This window comes from Acanthochromis polyacanthus, chromosome 18 (assembly GCF_021347895.1).
Source record: "Acanthochromis polyacanthus isolate Apoly-LR-REF ecotype Palm Island chromosome 18, KAUST_Apoly_ChrSc, whole genome shotgun sequence".
Taxonomy (NCBI): domain Eukaryota; kingdom Metazoa; phylum Chordata; class Actinopteri; family Pomacentridae; genus Acanthochromis; species Acanthochromis polyacanthus.
In genome coordinates, this window is record NC_067130.1 from 35,412,076 (window position 1) to 35,433,199 (window position 21,124).

Sequence of the window (21,124 nt, forward strand, 5' to 3'; positions counted from 1 at the left end):
GAGCAGCAGCCATACTTTGGTAAAATCTCTTCAATCAGTGGTCTTAGCATGTAGTGATGTTTCTGTTGATGCATTCAGGGCTGGATCAGACACACTAGGTCCTTCTATCCAGAGAAAACACAGCTTGTGATGATGATGAGGTCCTGTGTCCTGACCAGGCTGAAAGAACTGATGCAGATGTGGTGTAAACATCTGCATACTGTACTGTGGACAATATAAGGCTGTATTTATGTCTAACGTTATTTTTATTTTGTAATGTACAGTCAGACACTGCAGTGGATCCTCTGATTCATTTATAGGATGTATTTGTGTTTAAGTTGTCATTTCTGAGGACCGTATCATTTTTATACTTCATGTGAAAACACAGTGAGAGAGGAGTGTTTTGTATTTAGCAGTGCAGTGTCCTAGTTTTACTTTGTGTCTTAATTTTGAAAAAAAAAAAGTTTGGATTTTGACAACAAAGTGCGATTTTGACACAAGTGTGCAGTGCTTTGTGAATTGTGTCCTAATAAAGAAAATAGTGTGCAGTGTGTTGGGAAATGTGTGCTATTTTTCAGGAACAGTGTCTAATCAATAGAGAAAAATTTTAATAATGTAGATAATAATGTAGATATAATGCTAGTAATAATATAAGTAATGTAAATATAGTTTTTGTCGATTGCTAAGACACATTCCTGGAAAGCTGCTCTCCTTTTCCCTAAACTGTGAACACAAAACCCAGTTTTCAAGCTACATTCACAAAACCTCTGACTCTTCTTGCAAAACCAAACTTTCACCCCAAAACAGTTCAATCTGTGCTCAAAACTGAACTCTGCTGTCAAATCATGCCTCAAGTCAGTCTAAATTAAATACTCTGAGCAGTCACTAAACACTGCATAGAAAAAAGGAAAACACAACGCTCAGGACATGAAGCGGTAGAAATAAATGGTTATTTAGGCTCAATGCATGCTGCAAAACTAAATACCTGGGCATTTGTAACACTTGTACATAGAAAAAAGAATTTGCAAAACAACAGAAATCCTGTGCATTTACATGTAGCACTGGTACGTAAAAATAAAGCACAAAAATATACAAATGAAGCACAAAGAAAAGAAGTGCATTACTCTGCCACAGCATCATTTCTCCGTACTGGGTCAGACCACTGGACTTCATCTACATCACAGGACACATTTTCTCTGGCCAGGCAACAGGGAACAAACCCTGGCATGCCGTATCCATGCTCCTCTTCTTAGATTTCTGTCCATTGTAGTGCCTCACAAACCAGTGCTCTGGCTTATATGTACCCTCACATCATTAGACACAAGTGTGATCAATTTTAGTTGTGTTCAACCGGTGACGCCTGAGCTTTAACTGTGTTTGACTTTTGCCACCTGTGCTCACCATTATGCAACACATGTGCATCACAATGACAATGTGTTGACAGGATGTGTCTAAACAGATGAAAAGTGCTTATGGTTTAACCAAAAGAGTGACTGGTTCAATTAATTTGGTTCAGACAATAGAGTTTGGTGTTTTAGCAATTGAGAAAAACTGTATTATGTCATCAATAATGTAGAACCAGAACCTGCTTCTGGTTTTCAGCTGTGGACCCATGTGGACTGGTTCTGGTGTTCCTGGTCTCTGATCAGGTTCTGGTTCTGGTTCTGGTTCTGGTCAGTGTGTCATTGTTTCATGTTGGTTCATTTTGTTTCTGTCTGTTGTTGTTTATTTGTTTGTTTTCTTCTTTAATAAACAACAATCCACCCACTCCCCCCCACCCCCGTTCCGTTTCCCGCGGAAGCCCCTCCCTGTTAGCCGTTAGCCTGGTAGCCGGACGACCGGAGCAGAAACCGGGAAACAGTGGAGAAAATCACGGACAAGAGGTGGACATGAGACCAGCGGAGGACGGCAGAGACCCGCGGTGACCGGACAGCGAGTGTCCCGCCGCAAAATCCAGCTTCCCGGTAAGTTCTTGCCGCTGAGAAGAGCCTAGGAGAAGTGGAAAAACAGCGAGCCCCCTCCCGACCGTCCCGGTCTTCCTCCTCCTGCCGAACCCCGACCTGCTTTCATCGGCTCCGTGTTTACCGGAGGAGACGGCTGGAATCCGCAGGCATCCGCGGGAATGTTGTTTATGTCCCGGAATAGTGTCTGCATGTCGAGAAAAGTGTCTTTATGTCTGTCCGTGGAGCTGTTGGTTTGTTTTAAGACCGCTTTGAATAAAGTTTAGCTGTTAGCATGTTAGCTGCAGTTTTCCTGTACTTCCAATGGAAACTCAACAGATGCCGTTAGCATGTTAGCATCCTGTTTCCGTTAGTTTTAATGAAAGAGAGTGGCTGACGTTAGCTTAGCTTCAGCTCCCCATGAGTTTTAGTATGGAGGAATCGCTATTGTTAGCCTCGCTTTAGCTTCCTTTTAGTTTTAATGAGTAGTGGCTACCGTTAGCTTAGCTTCTGCCTCCCAGTAGTTTTAATGAGTAGTGGCTACCGTTAGCTTAGCTTCAGCCTCCCAGTAATTTTAATTAGTAGTGGCTACCGTTAGCTTAGCTTCAGCCTCCCTGTAGTTTTAATGAGGGGAGTTGAACAGAGTCAGAAATGTTTGTGCGATTTCAGCCTCTTCATTTGGACAGTTTGTGAGGAGCTTTGAAGTTAAGTATATATGTAACGTTAAATGGAAGGTCTTTAGTGGTTTTGACTCAGTTGCTTTAGTTTAGGGATCAGATTGTAAAGTCTGAGCAGAAATTTGTGGACGTTTTGGAAGCTGCTGATGAGTTTAGAATCAGAAATCCTTTATTGATCCTCAGTTTTTCCAGAAAACGTCTGATATTTCAGGAGTGTCTTTGATGCTTTATTTGTCTCCTGTTCATTTCATTTGAGACTGAAAGATGTAGAGATGGAAATACTTTGTAAAGATTTCAGCTGAAGTCCTCAGTGATAACATAATGTGCAGCTAATGTGGCTAATGTTAGCTTTGATCATCAGATCTATGTTTAAAGTGTCCTGCTGAGGGACCTTCAGAGATGTTAAACGTTAATTTAAAGAAGGACCCGGGTTAGGGGCTCGGGGCTAACCCTAACTCTGGGTTCTTCTCTCCTGCTCCCTGTGCTCATTAAACTGGGTTTTAACCCGGCTGAACTACAGTGAAGCTGCTCTCCTTTCCAGATGTTTATGTTGTCAAGCAGCAGAATGAGGATGAAACAGACAAACTCATCCAGACATGCTAACATGCTAACCAGCGGTAGCTTGATTTAAATACAGATTTTATAACATCGTCTGACAATGCAGAGTTAAAAACAAACACTGAGAATTTACACAGATTTACTATAAGATGATCCTCAGACAGAATGTTAAAAGATAGAAAACCTCATTCTTCTGCCAATCACAGACAGAGGGAGTCTTCTTCCTGAGGAGGGCGGGGCCACCAGCAGCTCATTTAAAGCTACAGATGAAGGCTAGCCCATGTCATTTAGACTCCTTCTAACCCCTAAATTCCACACAACGCGAAACTGCCGCGCAGCGCCGCGCTCTTGAATCGTACTGCGCAGCACTTAGAACCCATTCTCTTCTATCGGACAATTTCCACTGCACAGCTGCGGAGCGCCAGCGCCGCGTCTCTGAAGCGCCGGCGCTGGAGATTCGCTTCAGGTCTATTTTCTGCGCCGCCGCTTCAAAACCTCGTAAATTCACTGTCGTTGAGAAAGCACCAGACAGGAAGTTAAACCGGAACTTTTAAAATAAAACACAATGAACGACCTCTCGGACGTAAATTTTTGTTATTACGCCCCCGGAGGCACGAGCATCAGGTCAACAGGGTCCCAGATACAACACGACGCCATGGGCGAAGAGAAATTACCGTTTTTATATAGAATAAACCGTACAAAATTAACTATTGGATAAAGAAAAGCACTCATTTGAGATCAAAACATAAATCATGTACTAACCATGCTAGAAGTATAAATCACAGAGCAGTGTGGCTGGGACGAGCAGAGCGACCTTGTAGAAGCGAAATGAGGTGTGGTTTATTTATTTTCTGTTTATATCATGTGTTTTTATCGCGTGATATCGCTGTTCACACGAGAGCCTCCTGAGGAGCAGCCCTCCCCATCCGGACGGCGCGCCGCTGCGCTGCGCTTGCTGTGTGTTTTGACTTTCAGAGCAAGACGGCCGCGCTTCGTTCCGTTGTGCGGCGCCATCGCATTGTGTGGAAATTCGGGGTAATGCATCCTTGTTTTCCTGGACTGGGAGGTCCATCAGCTGGGTCCATCAGGTTGGTCCATCAGGTTGATCCATCAGGTTGGTCCATCAGGTTGATCCATCAGGTTGATCCATCAGGTTGGTCCATCTGGTTGATCCATCTGGTTGATCCATCAGGTTGGTCCATCAGGTTGATCCATCAGGTTGGTCCATCAGGTTGGTCCATCTGGTTGATCCATCTGGTTGATCCATCTGGTTGGTCCATCTGGTTGGTCCATCTGGTTGGTCCATCTGGTTGGTCCATCTGGTTGGTCCATCTGGTTGATCCATCTGGTTGGTCCATCTGGTTGGTCCATCTGGTTGGTCCATCTGGTTGGTCCATCTGGTTGATCCATCAGGTTGGTCCATCTGGTTGGTCCATCTGGTTGATCCATCTGGTTGGTCCATCTGGTTGATCCATCTGGTTGGTCCATCTGGTTGGTCCATCTGGTTGATCCATCTGGTTGGTCCATCTGGTTGGTCCATCTGGTTGATCCATCTGGTTGATCCATCTGGTTGATCCATCTGGTTGATCCATCTGGTTGATCCATCTGGTTGATCCATCCAGCCCTGTACATCCCAGATTCATGGGACAGTTTTCTTGCTGAAAGGTTCACTGTATCGCTGTCTGAGGGTTAAACTTTATCAGTATTGCTCTACAGCAATGATAAAATGTTAAATTGAAAGATGAAAGTTAGTTTTAAAATATTACGTTTTGTGACGTTTTTCATGTGAGCTGCAGCATTTTAAAACCTTGGCTTTCCAGTTGTACAGCTTCAGTGTTTTGTTGAAATTATAGCGTTTCCTCTAAGCTCCACCTTCACCAATAATCACATATTTATCCCTTCTACAAGTTATTACATGGAGAAAAACATGCTGCTGGAACTCTGATTGCTGGTAATTCTCTGTGTAGACAAGTGAAAACTGTCCTCGCTTTTCTTAGTTTTCTTGCACCAAGTTATGTGAGGACATATTTAATAGATTATTTTGTTTCTGTTAGGACAGGCTGTATGTTGTCATTCTAAAAACATTTGTTTTTATCAGGAGCAGCCCAGACTGAGGCAGTTTAAAGTGTTAGAAGTTCATGTCAGTGTGAATGTTAACAGATTGTTGTTTCTCAGTTTGTTACATCTGTACAGGATAAGCACCTTAAAGTATAGAAAATATATTTAAAACTAAATCACAAGTTCAGGATCAGTTTCAGCTACAAAATTACAGCGTCGTTTGACCCTCATCCTCGGGTTGCTAGGCAACAGGAGAGATGACAACACGTAGCAACACGTCCGTCGTCAGCCACACTGTCTGATGTCACGCTCAGATGAAGCTCATGGTCCCTCCAGGAACTCGCCGCCAACGAAACTCAGAACCAGGAGGACTCAGAGAACAGCATGGGTTAATTAACTTGCTAAAGGTTTTATTGTCTCCACAGGACCATGCAATCATCTTCCTCTCGTCCTGCTGTGTGAGAGGCAGACTGTGAACCAGGATGGGCTTCGGTCGGGATCTCAGGAATTCCCACGAGGGATTACTGAAGCTGCAGGACTGGGAGTTAAAGGTACAGCTGTCCATGTTTCAGTGTTTATTACCGTTAATCAGCTACAGAATGGTCAGTAAGGTCCATGTTTCAGTGTTTATTACCGTTAATCAGCTACAGAATGGTCAGTAAGGTCCATGTTTCAGTGTTTATTACCGTTAATCAGCTACAGAATGGTCAGTAAGGTCCATGTTTCAGTGTTTATTATCGTTAATCAGCTACAGAATGGTCAGTAAGGTCCATGTTTCAGTGTTTATTACCGTTAATCAGCTACAGAATGGTCAGTAAGGTCCATGTTTCAGTGTTTATTACCGTTAATCAGCTACAGAATGGTCAGTAAGGTCCATGTTTCAGTGTTTATTACCGTTAATCAGCTACAGAATGGTCAGTAAGGTCCACGTTTCAGTGTTTATTACCGTTAATCAGCTACAGAATGGTCAGTAAGGTCCACGTTTCAGTGTTTATTACCGTTAATCAGCTACAGAATGGTCAGTAAGGTCCATGTTTCAGTGTTTATTACCGTTAATCAGCTACAGAATGGTCAGTAAGGTCCACGTTTCAGTGTTTATTACCGTTAATCAGCTACAGAATGGTCAGTAAGGTCCACGTTTCAGTGTTTATTACCGTTAATCAGCTACAGAATGGTCAGTAAGGTCCACGTTTCAGTGTTTATTACCGTTAATCAGGAGGATGGAGAGGTTTGTTTTTATCAGAAGTCAGCAGAGGTCTGAAATAACCACAGTTATGTTTAGTTCACACCGATAAAGCTTTAGAAATAAACTTTATTAGCACGTTACAGAAAGCTTTAAATAAACTTTATTAACTCGTTACAGAAAACTTTAAATAAACTTTATTAACAGCTGCTGGAGACGGTGAAACGCTTCATGACTCTGCGGGTGAAAAGCGATAAAGAGTACGCCGCCCTTCTGCTCAGCATGACTCAGCAAACGGAGAAACAGGAGACGGCAGACTTCGTCAGCACCGTCAACAAGGTGAGCTGGTCACCTGTGGGTTGAGTGGAGCAGCTTTAAATAAACTTTATTAACATGCTGTAGAGACCCTTTGAATAAACTTTATTTACAGCCTCAGTCTGTGTCTGTCAGTCGTGGTCACAGGTCGTTCGTCAGACAGAAGCGTTGGGGCGAATAATGAGGAGTCATGCTGACGACCTGAACTCTGGCCCTCTACACCGCCTGGCCACGCTGATCCGAGACAAGCAGCAGGTGAAGAAGAGCTACCAGAGTCTTCATCAGCAGCTGGAGAGCCACAACCACAAGGTCTGATTCCCGACAGACAGAAAACATTTTTATTTCTGCTGCTTTTTACGCACAAACGGAAACCAAACAAACAAGACAAGCTTGAATCAGCAATATGAGTCTTCAGATAAATGGATTTGTCATTGAACCAGTACAGCGTCAGAAAAGAGAAATGGGTCTGGTGGTGTCACTTCATCTCCTTTCTCCTGCCAGTGAGTCCACATCAGTCAGGATAGTAAAGTCAGATTCTACTGATGATGGAGCCTCTGTCGTGGGTGAAATGTGGACCATGCTACCATCCTGGTTTGCACATTTTGCCCTGTCTGCATTTCCAAGTTCCAGTGTGATGGATCTGTTGAATTCTTCTGATCTGCTGGAGGCTGATGGACCCTCACTCTGTCCTCACCACTCCTTATGGCTGTGGAAGTTATACTTGTGGAGACACCAGTCCTTAAAAATGGCTCGAGGATCAAAGTACAAATCTGAAAATATGAAACTCAAAATTCAACCAAATGCTTTACAGAGCTTTTTTTTACCCAGAAGTTTTGTGCCTCAAATTAAAGAATATATGAAACTGTGAAGAGAACCTGAGCCAGATGTTCCAGTTGTATAATATACTGTCATCCTGAGATGGAAATGTGAGAGTATCTGACTCAAAGAGCTGCAACTCTTCATAACTACAGGTTTATTTTGGTGACATGCAATTTAAACTGCTCTTTATTATTTATTGTAAATCATTTATCAGACATGTAGACAGCAGTGTGCAGCACAGCCAGTGCAGATGTGAACATGTGTGCACACCAGCAGCAGAGTGGATCAGGAGGGCCTGAAGAGTGGCTGCTGAGGTTGATTTGTTCATCTTCTGTTGTCAGGTAACCAGGAGTGACCTGGAGAAGCTAAAGGCGACGTATCGTCAGCTGAGCCGTGACGCAAACAACGCCAAGGAGAAATATAGAGAAGCTCTGGCCAAAGGTAGGTCCTTCTCACACACCTGCTGCAGGGTATTTATCCTGATCAATAACTATCCTGATCAATGCTGATGTCTTTACCTTTCAATCTGCTGTCCAATCACAGGCCGGGAGGCGGAGCGTGCTCGTGAGCGTTATGACAAAGCGACAGCGAAGCTCCATGTCCTCCATAACCAGTACGTCCTGGCAGTGGTTGGAGCTCAGACCCAGCAGGACGACCACCGCAGGAACGCTGGCCCCGCCCTGCTGGACGGACTGCAGAGGATGCAGGAGGACATGACGCTGGCCCTGTGAGTCAGTCAGTCAGTCAAACTTTACTTTTCATACAATTAAAATGCAACGCTAGGTACTTTACAACATTTAAAAACAAGAAAAACCCATGACCCTACCTGGAGTACTGATAGATGTACTACTGCAGTGAAAGTATCCTGGAGGAGTACTGATGTGTCCCTGTGAATGGTTTCTGTGTACTACTGCAGTAAAAGTATTCTGGAGGAGTACTGTGAGATCAGCAGCCTGCTGACTGAGGAGGTGGTGAAGGTCCACCAGGAGATCTCAGCAGCTGTCCAGCAGATCGACCCTCTGACTGAATACCAGCACTTTATCGACGCCTACAGGTCGGAGATCACCTGGTTACCGTGGTAACAGACTGTCTCTCCTGCCTCTGGGTTGTCGTGATAACAGCGTGTCACTCTTTCAGGTCTCCGGAGACTCCGGAGGCGAACGTGGAGTTCGATGCGTCCCTATTGGAGGACACGGACAACCTGCCGGCCAATGAGCTGCTGTGGAACACACTAACAGCTGACAGCCTGCAGTCCATGTGAGCTCAGATTAGAGACGTAGTTCGAATCATCATCACATCAAACTGATGATTCCTGGACTTAGCAGAAACGGAACCGAAATCTGAGCAGACGAGGAATCCAAATGTGTTTGTTTGTTTCTAGCGTGTCATCAGCAACGGAGGAACTGGCGCTGACTCAGCAGAACCTGCGGACCAAGGAGGCACTGGCCGATGACCTCGATGGAAAAATCCAGATGAGTCAGCAAAGCACCGAAAGGAAGAGCGAGTGAGTGAGGAGGGAGATCCTGAGCTGAACAATGTCCTGACTGTCCTCCGTAGATCACAGATATATAGATACACTACATCTATAGAGATATACTATACATATATATATATATATATATATATATATATATATATATGTATATATATATATATATATATATATACACAGTGCCTTGTGAAAGTATTCGGCCCCCTTGAACTTTTCAACCTTTCGCCACATTTCAGGCTTCAAACATAAAGATATAAAATTTTAATTTTTTGTCAAGAATCAACAACAAGTGGGACACAATCGTGAACTGGAATGAAATTTATTGGATATTTTAAACTTTTTTAACAAATAAAAACCTGAAAAGTGGGGCGTGCAATATTATTGGGCCCCTTTGCATTAATACTTTGTAGCGCCACCTTTTGCTGCAGTTACAGCTGCAAGTCTCTTGGGGTATGTCTCTATCAGTTTTGCACATCCAGAGACTGAAATTCTTGCCCATTCTTCCTGTAAAACAGCTGGAGCTCAGTGAGGTTGGATGGAGAGCGTTTGTGAACAGCAGTCTTCAGCTCTGCCCACAGATTCTGGATTGGATTCAGGTCTGGACTTTGACTTGGCCATTCTAACACCTGGATACGTTTATTTGTGAACCATTCCATTGTAGATTTGGCTTTATGTTTTGGATCATTGTCCTGTTGGAAGATAAATCTCCGTCCCAGTCTCAGGTCTTTTGCAGACTCCAACAGGTTTTCTTCCAGAATGCTCCTGTATTTGGCTCCATTCATCTTCCCATCAGTTTTAACCATCTTCCCTGTCCCTGCTGAAGAAAAGCAGGCCCAAACCATGAGGCTGCCACCACCATGTTTGACAGTGGGGATGGTGTGTTCAGGGTGATGAGCTGTGTTGCTTTTACGCCAAACATATCGTTTTGCATTGTGGCCAAAAAGTTGGATTTTGGTTTCATCTGACCAGAGCACCTTCTTCCACATGTTTGGTGTGTCTCCCAGGTGGCTTGTGGCAAACTTTAAACCAGACTTTTTATGGATATCTTTGAGAAATGGCTTTCTTCTTGCCACTCTTCCATAAAGGCCAGATTTGTGCAGTGTACGACTGATTGTTGTCCTATGGACAGACTCTCCCACCTCAGCTGTAGATCTCTGCAGTTCATCCAGAGTGATCATGGGCCTCTTGGCTGCATCTCTGATCAGTCTTCTCCTTGTTCCAGGTGAAAGTTTAGAGGGACGGCCGGGTCTTGGTAGATTTGCAGTGGTCTGATACTCCTTCCATTTCAATATGATGCTTGCACAGTGCTCCTTGAGATGTTTAAAGCTTGGGAAATCTTTTTGTATCCAAATCCGGCTTTAAACTTCTCCACAACAGTATCTGGGACCTGCCTGGTGTGTTCCTTGGTCTTCATGATGCTCTCTGCACTTTAAACAGAACCCTGAGACTATCACAGAGCAGGTGCATTTATACGGAGACTTGATTACACACAGGTGGATTCTATTTATCATCATCAGTCATTTAGGACAACATTGGATCATTCAGAGATCCTCACTGAACTTCTGGAGTGAGTTTGCTGCACTGAAAGTAAAGGGGCCCAATAATATTGCACGCCCCACTTTTCAGGTTTTTATTTGTTAAAAAAGTTTAAAATATCCAATAATTTCGTTCCACTTCACGATTGTGTCCCAATTGTTGTTGATTCTTGACAAAAAATTAAAATTTTATATCTTTATGTTTGAAGCCTGAAATGTGGCGAAAGGTTGAAAAGTTCAAGGGGGCCGAATACTTTCACAAGGAACTGTATATATCTAGATTGTGTTCTGTAGATCATAGATATGCTATGCGTAGATACACTATATTGCCAAAAGTATTCACTCACCTGTAGGGCTGCAACTAACGACACGTCGACGAATCGTCTGAGAACAATATGTCATCAAAAGCGGAAGTGAACGTGTCGTTAGTTGCAGCCCTATTCACCTCTCTGACTCTCATATGAACATCAGTGACATCCCATTCCTAATCCATAGGGTTCAGTATGACGTCTGTCCACCCTTTGCAGCTAGAACAGCTTCAACTCTTCTGGGAAGGCTGTCCACAAGGTTTAGGAGTGTGTTTATGGGAATTTTCGACCTTTCTTCATGAAGCTCATCTGTGAGGTCACACTGATGTTGGACCAGAAGGCCTGGCTCTCAGTCTCTGCTCTAATTCATCCCAAAGGTGTTCTATCGGGCTGAGGTCAGGACTCTGTGCAGGCCAGTCCAGTTCATCCACACCAGACTCTGTCATCCATGTCTTTATGGACCTTGCTTTGTGCTCTGGTGCACAGTCATGTTGGAAGAGGAAGGGGCCAGCTCCAAACTGTTCCCACAAAGTTGGGATCATGGAATTGTCCAAAATGTCTTGGTCTGCTGAAGCATTCAGAGTTCCTTTCACTGGAACTAAGGGGCCAAGCCCAGCTCCTGAAGAACAAGCCCACACCATGGTCCCCCCTCCACCAAACTTTACACTTGGCACAATGCAGTCCCACAAGTATGGTTCTCCTGGCAACCGCCAAACCCAGACTGGTCCATCAGATTGCCAGATGGAGAAGCGTGATTGGTCACTCCAGAGAAGGCGTCTCCACTGCTCTAGAGTCCAGTGGTGGCGTGCTTTACATCACTGCATCCCACGCTTTGCATTGCACTTGGTGATGTACGGCTTGGATGCAGCTGCTCGGCCATGGAAACCCATTCCATGAAGCTCTCTGCTGAAGCTCTGTTCTTGAGCTAATCTGAAGGCCACATGAAGTCTGAAGGTCTGCAGCCATAGACTCTGCAGAAAGTTGTCCACCTCTTGGCACTATGAGCCTCAGCATCCTCTGACCCGCTCCATCAGTTTACGTGGCCGACCACTTGGTGGCTGAGCTGCTGTCGTTCCCACACACTTCCAGAGTGTTCCAAGAGCGACCGCGGGATCGCGGATTAGCGCTCATCCGTCCGGATTGCTCTCCCACAACCTATCCGTGGATCCAAACTTTAAGCCGTATCACTGCTGAAGTCTAATCACTTGGTCATTGTGTCATTTCTGACCGACCCTGAAAACTTCATTCAAATCCCCGAGTCAGTTTTGAATGATGTGGGTAACAAGGAAATGATTCACACACGCTGATCGTCACATAACTCCGCCGTGGCTCTCAATGGTGAGACCGAGACGGCCCGTCTGCCCCAGTTGTCCGACCACTCCAAGACTATATCGCTGCAGTCTCAACCATGGAGCGCGTTGCCTGTGGTAGCGTCCTGCTCAGGCGGTGGTCGACCCTCCGGACAACACGGACATTTCTCTGCACTCTTTGGTGGAATAATTAATCTAATTTACCTTCATTCTTTCAGAGCTCTAACGGATCTGGATGAAACAGTTTCCATCATAGTGATTTGTCTGGTCTGTTGTCCGCTCATTTCAGCCGTTCTAATATGTTTCGTGATTTAAAAAAAAAAAAAAAGTGTTTATCAATCGATGATTTTTTTTATTTTTTTTTGTATTCCACCACAATATTGCACGGTTGTAAAACAGTTTAGCTCTGCTTTGGTGAAGAACGTCAGTGAATTAATTGTTCGTCATGGTCTTCAGCAGTAATTTTTGTTGGTAAATGAGACATTAGTATCGCACACAGACATAATAAAGAGTAGACGCTGTGCAGCGAGAAATACGGCCGCCATCTTGGTCCGGTCAGCCGCTCCACTCAGCGCTGTTTGACAGCACATTTAATCCATCTTAACTCTGAATATTAAACTGATTTTCACGCTTTTTTTATTTTTATTTATTTGCTGCAAACGTCATACATGTAGCTATGATACAGGACAAATGGTTCGGCGTATTTTAATATTCATAGCGGGAATAATAGATAATAATAATAATAATAATAGAATATTCTGATATTAAGCTCGACTGTAGACAGGTATTTTACAAACACTGTAAACACACACACACTAATATATGTTAGAGAAGCAGATAATGGCAGTAAAGTCAATTATATTAATAATTTGAAGAGACAATATATGATTAAATATGTGTTCATTAGTCAGTATTGTGTTTATTTATGTACATATAGTGTAATCATATATTGTCTCTTCAAATTATTAAAATAATTGACTTTACTGCCATTATCTGCTTCTCATTATTAGTTTAATATTCAGAGTTAAGATGGATTAAATGCGCTGTCAAACAGCGCTGAGTGGAGCGGCTGACCGGACCAAGATGGCGGCCCCACCGCTGGTCAGCCCCAATAGGAAGTAGCGGTCGATGCGGCGTCTGCTCTTTATAAATGTCTATGGTATCGCACACGTCTGCATCTTCAAACCATAAACAGGAAGTGAATTCGGTGATGTACGTGCATTACGTTTGCACTGGGAGCTGCTATGATTGGTGGAACTCACGGGAGGCGGGCCAAAATTGCGGGAAAGTTGCGGTGATTGGACAAAATTGCAAGGCTGCACAAAATTCATGGAGATTGGTTGATTTCGCGCGATCGCAACATCACAAATTCCTAAAAAAAAAACAGAGAACAGGTATTTACCACTTTTTTTGCTTGCAAACTATAATTTGACATTACTAACATTTACTGAAAGAAATCCCATGAATGTAAACATTTCATAGATTTCATAGATTTGTTCAATTACCTTTTATGAATGAATGAAATGACAGAATACAGGAGAAATGCCGCCCAATTTTTTCATGTCTGGACTTAGAAAATATTCTGGGTGCTACCCATATAGATCTAATTTAGCCTTTTTCATTAATGCTCTAAATGATTGTAAATATTTTGTAAGATGAGTGAAATGATAAAATACAGGGGAAGTCCTTTTTTCACATCTGGACTTAGAAAAATATTCTGGTCATTTTCACTTTTTAATTTCTGTTCTGATCTGCTGTATCATAATCAACACATACTACTGGTGAAAGTGCAGTTTGCATGAAAATCGTGTACTTAAAACTCACATTTTGATGAAATGTACTTAAATACTAGCCTAGCCGCGCTAGACCCAGCTCTGAAGACTCAAGACTCTAGGAACTCTCGACAGGGAGGGAGGCGGGCTAAAAGGTTGTCTTTCAAATCAGTCTGCAGCAGTTGGGTAGGTATACAACCAATCAGCACAACGAATAGGCTGACGTAGTTCCTAGAGCGCCAGAAATCAGAGGATGCGGGAGTTCGGTGAAGCCTTATCAAGTATATTACAGACATGTTAACAGAAAGATTATTCAGAGTCGGTGCTAATGGAGCTCAAAGACTGTTGTCGTTTTTGTTGTTGACCCTGGCAGAGAATTAAATTCGTTGCAGTGGGTTGTCTCGCGCGGCTAGGCTAGTTGTTTCCGGTTGTTTCTGTCAGAATCGTCGCGCCTCTGTCGTCACTTCGTTACGCCCGCCTTCTAACTCTACACTTCATGGTGATTTGTCGGCCAGTTTTAGGAGAATCCAGCCTCGAGCCTTATGGAGGGTAACTAGACCCACCCTGGCAGAGAATTAAATTCGTTGCCGTGGGTTGTCTAGCGCGGCTAAGCTACACAAATCACATGACAAAACCAAGCCCTAGAAAAATGTTAAATTACACAAATAAAATGCACCAGAGGCCACCAAATAGCACGAAAAAAAATCAAAATTTTCATTACGCAACAGTGGTGCAGGCTACTTTATTTCTAGTGCAGGCTACTTTATTTCTAGTGCAGGCTACTTTATTTCTAGTGCAGGCTACTTTATTTCTTGTGCAGGCTACTTTATTTCTAGTGCAGGCTACTTTATTTCTAGTGCAGGCTACTTTATTTCTAGTGCAGGCTACTTTATTTCTTGTGCAGGCTACTTTATTTCTAGTGCAGGCTACTAATACTTCTTGGGAACACTCTGCACTTCCACTTTCTTATTATACAGCTGACAGTTGACTGTGGAATATTTAGGAGCGAGGAAATGTCACAACTGGATTTGTTGCACAGGTGGCATCCTATCACAGTTCCACGCTGGAATTCACTGAGCTCCTGAGAGCGAGCCATTCTTTCACTAATGTTTGTAAAAGAAGTCTGCATGCCCAGGTGCTTGATTTTATACACCTGTGGCCATGGAAGTGCACTGTTTCCCCTGGGTTGAAATGGCTGTGAGGTGGTGGGGTGTAGGGCAGCTGAATTAAAGACTTTAAGTAAACATTCTTGAAAACACAAACACCAAATTTGAACACATCCTCTTTATTACATGAGGCAAATCAAATATAAGTGGGGATTAATGTTGATCAATCTAAGCTTTCCATGGGTGTATAGTGTTTCTATAATCGCGTTGGCAGTGTCGCTCTATTTTGAAAAATGCTTATGCAGACATCAAAACGGCCCGCCTGCGGGCCGCTGAACCGTTAAGATTACAGAATTTGTTTTGCCATTGAATGATATAATTTCGGGCACTCTATAAATAATTTTATCAAAAGAAACTAGGAACTTTATATTCTGTTGAAATCATTTGTCTCGTTGGGTATAACGGGTTTTGTCGTGCCTAAATGTTTTAACGGGAGCCATTTTTGCAGTCACTGTCAATTCGTATCGCCGCGGACAACAAAACAGTAAGCAAACTCAGTAAAGGAAGCGAGATCGATGCCTACACTGCGTTGCTCACTTTATTTTGATGACATGCGATAGTTTTGATACTTAATTTGACATATGTCTGTGATACACACCTGCTTTTAGCCCCGAAAAACGAAACGATGGAGCGCTGCCGCTTCTTGTCCGCAACGGGGATGTGCCTGCTGTCTTCACCCACGGCGAGAAAAGGCTGCCATTCTAACTTGTTGATTTCAGCGGCGAATATACCGGACTTATGTGTCAATGCTTTCTAATATTTAGCATTACTTTTTTTTTTTTTGGCGCGCACCAGTGAGGCGGCAATGTCGGCAAAATTGTAATGAGGCGGTGGCCTATACTAGCGAGGCGGCCCGCCTCGTCGGTCATATAGGAGGGGAAACACTGGAAGTGATTGGAACACCTGATTCTCATTATTTGGATGGGTGAGCAAATACTTTTGGCAATATATTGTGTCTACTGTATATATATCTAGACTGTGCTCTGTACACCAGTAGTCTACAGTCTGGATTCAGCTCCTCATTCATGGTTCTTCTTTATTTCCACTGTAGATTCTCACTGAAGGCATCAAACTATGAATGAACATCTGGAATTATGGAGAAAACAAAGTGTGAAATGAGTCAGAACACGTTTAATATTTTAGATTCTCTGATTCCTGCTTTGAACACTCCTGTTATTCTCTGGATGAGCTTCATGAGGTAGAACCTGAAATGGTTCTCCAACAGTCTTGAAGGAGTTCCACAGATGCTGAGAACTTGTTGGTCCTCCTGCCTTCACTCTGTGGTCCATCTGATCCCAAACATCTGGATTGGGTTTAGGTCAGGTGACTGTGGAGGCCAGGTCATCTCCATCATCTCCTTCTTGGTCAGATAGTCCTTCCACAGCCTGGAGGTGTGTTTGGGGTCATTGTCCTGTTGGAGAAGAAATGATGGTCCACCTAAACCAAACCTGATGGGATGTCATGTCGCTGCAGGATGCTGTGGTAGCCATGCTGGTTCAGGGTTATGAGTTAGTTTGGGTTATCCCCAACAGAGACCATCACACCTCCTCCTCCATGCTTCATGGTGGAACCATGCATGCAGAGACCATCCGTTCACCTTTTCTGGTCTCACAAAGACACGGTGGGTGGAGCCAAAGATCTCACATTAGGACTCATCAGACCAAAGCCCAGATCTCCACTGGTCTAATGTCCATTCCTGGTGTTTCTGGGCCCAAACTGATCTCTTCTGCTTGTTGGTTTTCCTTAGTAGTGGTTTCTGAGCAGCTATTAGACCATAAAGTCCTGATTGGTCAGTCTCCTCTGAACAGTTGATGGAGAGATGTGTCTGCTACTAGAACTCTGGGTGGCATTTATCTGGGCTCTAATCCGAGATGCTGTTAACTGGACATTTGTGACGCTGGAGACTCGGATGAACTCCTCCTCACCAGCAGAGGAGACTCTTGGTCTTCCTTTCCTGGATGTTCCTCATGGGATCCAGGTTGGTCGTAGCACTGGATGTTTTTTATGACTGAACTTGGAGATACATTCAAAGTTTTTCCAGTTTTCTTGACTGACTGACCTTCAGTTCTAATTAAGTAATGATGGACTGTAGGTTCTCTTAGCTGATTGGTTCTTGCTATAATATGGATTCTAACAGTTGTCCAATAGGGCTGTCAGCTGTGGAAAAACTTGACTTCTGATGGTCCAACCCCATTAAGAAGGAAGAAGCACCACTATTGAACCCTGACAAGGAACACCTGTGGAGTGGAATCAATGTTTTTTCCTACTTTTATTAATCCCCAGAGGGAAATTCTGTTTTTCACATATCAGAGCGCAGGGTCAGCCATGGTAAGGTGTCCCTGGAGCAGGAAGGGTTCAGAGCCTTACCCGAGGGCCCAACAGTGTTGAACCTCTGACCTTCGGATCAGTAGTCCAGAACTTAACCATTTCGCCACCAGTTCCTCACATTTCAGGTTCTACCTCATGAAGCTCATCCAGAGAATAACAAGAGTGTTCAAAGCAGGAATCAGAGAATCTAAAATATTAAACGTGTTCTGACTTATTTCACACTTTGTTGTTTCCACTACAATTCCAGACGTTCATTCATAGTTTGATGCCTTCAGTGAGAATCTACACTGGAAATAAAGAACCATGATTGAGGAGCTAGATCCACTGTAGACTACTGCTCTGTTTATACCATATATGTGTGTTTACGTCATATGTGTGTGTTTACGTCATATGTGTGTGTTTATGTCATGTGTGTGTTTACATCATATGTGTGTGTTTACATCGTGTGTGTTTACGTCATATGTGTGTGTGTGTTTACATCATATGTGTGTGTTTACATCATATGTGTGTGTTTACGTCATATGTGTGTGTTTACGTCATGTGTGTGTGTTTACGTCATGTGTGTGTGTATCATATGTGTGTGTTTACGTCATATGTGTGTGTTTACGTCATGTGTGTGTGTTTACGTCATGTGTGTGTGTTTACGTCATGTGTGTGTGTTTACGTCATGTGTGTGTTTACGTCATATGTGTGTGTTTACGTCATATGTGTGTGTTTACATCATATGTGTGTGTTTACATCATATGTGTGTGTTTACGTCATGTGTGTGTGTTTACGTCATGTGTGTGTGTTTACGTCATATGTGTGTGTTTACATCATATGTGTGTGTTTACGTCATATGTGTGTGTTTACGTCATGTGTGTGTGTTTACGTCATGTGTGTGTGTATCATATGTGTGTGTTTACGTCATATGTGTGTGTTTACGTCATGTGTGTGTGTTTACGTCATGTGTGTGTGTTTACGTCATGTGTGTGTTTACGTCATATGTGTGTGTTTACGTCATATGTGTGTGTTTACGTCATATGTGTGTGTTTACGTCATGTGTGTGTGTTTACGTCATGTGTGTGTGTTTACATCATATGTGTGTGTGTTACGTCATATGTGTGTGTTTACGTCATATGTGTGTGTTTACGTCATATGTGTGTGTTTACGTCATGTGTGTGTGTTTACGTCATGTGTGTGTGTTTACGTCATATGTGTGTGTTTACGTCATATGTGTGTGTTTACGTCATGTGTGTGTGTTTACGTCATGTGTGTGTGTTTACATCATATGTGTGTGTTTACGTCATATGTGTGTGTTTACGTCATATGTGTGTGTTTACGTCATATGTGTGTGTTTACGTCATGTGTGTGTTTATGTCATGTGTGTGTTTACATCATATGTGTGTGTTTACATCGTGTGTGTTTACGTCATGTGTGTGTGTTTACATCATATGTGTGTGTTTACATCATATGTGTGTGTTTACGTCATGTGTGTTTACGTCATGTGTGTTTATATGTGTGTGTTTACGTCATATGTGTGTGTTTACGTCATATGTGTGTGTTTACGTCATGTGTGTGTGTTTACGTCATATGTGTGTGTTTACATCATATGTGTGTGTTTACGTCATATGTGTGTGTTTACGTCATGTGTGTGTTTACATCATGTGTGTGTTTATGTCATGTGTGTGTTTACATCATATGTGTGTGTTTACATCGTGTGTGTTTACGTCATGTGTGTGTGTTTACATCATGTGTGTGTGTTTACATCATATGTGTGTGTTTACGTCATATGTGTGTGTTTACGTCATGTGTGTGTGTTTACGTCATGTGTGTGTTTACGTCATATGTGTGTGTTTACGTCATATGTGTGTGTTTACGTCATGTGTGTGTTTACGTCATGTGTGTGTTTATGTCATGTGTGTGTTTACATCATATGTGTGTGTTTACATCGTGTGTGTTTACGTCATGTGTGTGTGTTTACATCGTGTGTGTGTTTACATCATATGTGTGTGTTTACGTCATGTGTGTTTACGTCATGTGTGTTTACGTCATGTGTGTTTACGTCATGTGTGTTTATATGTGTGTGTTTACATCATATGTGTGTGTTTACATCATGTGTGTGTTTATATCATGTGTGTGCTAACGTCATATGTGTGTGTTTACATCATGTGTGTTTACATCATATGTGTGTGCTAACGTCATATGTGTGTGTTTACGTCATGTGTGTGTTTACGTCATGTGTGTGTTTACGTCGTGTGTGTGTTTACGTCGTGTGTGTGTGTGTGTGTGTGTACTGTATAAATATTACACTACCAGGCAAAAGTTTGGACTCACCCAATTTTTCTGATTGGTTCATGTTACCTAAATTATGAGCGCAGTTTAGCGATGTTTCATTTGTAATCACAGTAGAACTATAGATAAGAACACTGAAAACAAAATTGAAACATCTAGCATATAATACTGTTAATAAACTGTCTAAATCTGTGACCCATCAAAATAGCCTCCTTTAGCTTTGATAACTGCTTGACAAATTTGAGGCATTCTTGCAGTCTGTGACATAAGATAATCACTTGAAATTTCCTCCCATGCTTCTGCCAACATCTCATAAAGGTTTGCAGCACTGGTGGGTTGCTTGTTCTTGACGTTTCTGTCCAGTTCATCCCATGCAAGTTCGATGGGGTTAAGGTCAGGGGATTGAGCTGGCCAAGTCATAATCCTTAGCTTCCTCTCCTCTTCTTTCTTGGCCAAATACCTCTGACACAGTTTGGAGGTGTGCTTTGGATCGTTGTCTTGTTGTAGTGTGAATGGCTGTCCCACTAAATGCAGCCCAGAGGGAATGGCATGCCTCAGTAAGATACTGTGGTATCCATGCTGATTCAGAATTCCTGTGACTTTGTGCAGATCACCAGTCTGTCCCCCTGCAAAACAGCCCCAGACCATCATGCTACCTCCACCATGCTTTACTGTGGGAACAACACACGCAGGAGTCGAGCGTTCTCTAACCCTACGTCGAACGTACTTGCGCCGTTTTGATCCAAACATTTCAAACTTTGACTCATCTGTAAACAGAACAGTTTTCCATTCTTCTACAGTCCAGTTTCTATGTTCTTTTGCCCACTGAAGTCTCTTCTTTGTGTTCTGCTTTCTTAGCAGTGGTTTCCTGGCCTTTCGAACCAGATTCCCGCAGTCTATGCCGCACAGTATCCACTGACACATTATTGCTCCTGGTTGAGTTTAGCTGAGCTCTTATTTCTGGGGCTGTCTTTTGTCTATTTTGAAGACTGGTGACCCTGATGAACTTATCTTCAGCTTTAGACGTGACTCTGCTTCTACCAGAACCAAATCTGTCTTCATGTCAACCTTTTTCTCTTCATATCTTATGTTTTTGCAGCTCCGCTTTGTGAGACTTTAACTTTCTGAGCAATTTGTCTTGTAGAATAGCCTTCTTTTTTCAAAACCTGAATTTCAATCCTTTTTCTTTGCTTAACTGAGGTTCTCTGGCCATTTTTGTGTTACTTCAGATTTAGATCATTTCCAAATTAGCTAAAGACATTCTTCTTTCCAGAAATTGTCAGTCTTTAATATTAACTCAAAAAGGTAACACAAAATATTTGTGAACAGAGTAAAGAACTGTGAATCAAGGTGTGAAAAACATTCTATTTGGATGGCGTAGTTATTACAGGGGACATGCAACCCTTTGTA

General features: G+C 42.8%; 1 protein-coding gene and 1 long non-coding RNA gene across 10 annotated transcripts in view; both read left to right on the forward strand.

Moving 5' to 3' along the window:
• Positions 1-1,758: 1,758 nt before the first annotated feature.
• Positions 1,759-21,124, forward strand: part of fer (fer (fps/fes related) tyrosine kinase) — a 33,279-nt gene continuing 13,913 nt past the window's right edge. For 2 of the 7 annotated variants that reach the window (XM_051938289.1, XM_051938291.1), the window contains exons 1-9: positions 1,763-1,943; positions 5,638-5,763; positions 6,603-6,734; positions 6,846-7,019; positions 7,871-7,970; positions 8,073-8,256; positions 8,446-8,583; positions 8,667-8,786; positions 8,911-9,033. In XM_051938289.1, the coding sequence (XP_051794249.1) occupies positions 5,695-5,763; positions 6,603-6,734; positions 6,846-7,019; positions 7,871-7,970; positions 8,073-8,256; positions 8,446-8,583; positions 8,667-8,786; positions 8,911-9,033 (1,040 nt within the window). In that variant the 5' untranslated portion in view covers positions 1,763-1,943; positions 5,638-5,694. Of the gene's footprint in view, positions 1,944-2,013; positions 3,427-5,637; positions 5,764-6,602; positions 6,735-6,845; positions 7,020-7,870; positions 7,971-8,072; positions 8,257-8,445; positions 8,584-8,666; positions 8,787-8,910; positions 9,034-15,907; positions 16,038-21,124 lie in introns of those variants that run through there. The other 5 variants (XR_007937450.1, XM_051938292.1, XM_051938294.1 and 2 more) reach the window with 5 other exon arrangements.
• LOC127530797 (uncharacterized) lies at positions 5,771-6,596 on the forward strand. 3 transcript variants are annotated; one of them, XR_007937453.1, is made up of 3 exons: positions 5,771-5,979; positions 6,084-6,239; positions 6,292-6,596. It is a non-coding gene; the product is annotated as an uncharacterized LOC127530797 (long non-coding RNA). The 3 variants fall into 3 exon arrangements; XR_007937451.1 differs by having other exon boundaries at positions 5,771-5,927; positions 5,980-6,239; XR_007937452.1 differs by having other exon boundaries at positions 5,784-5,875; positions 5,980-6,239.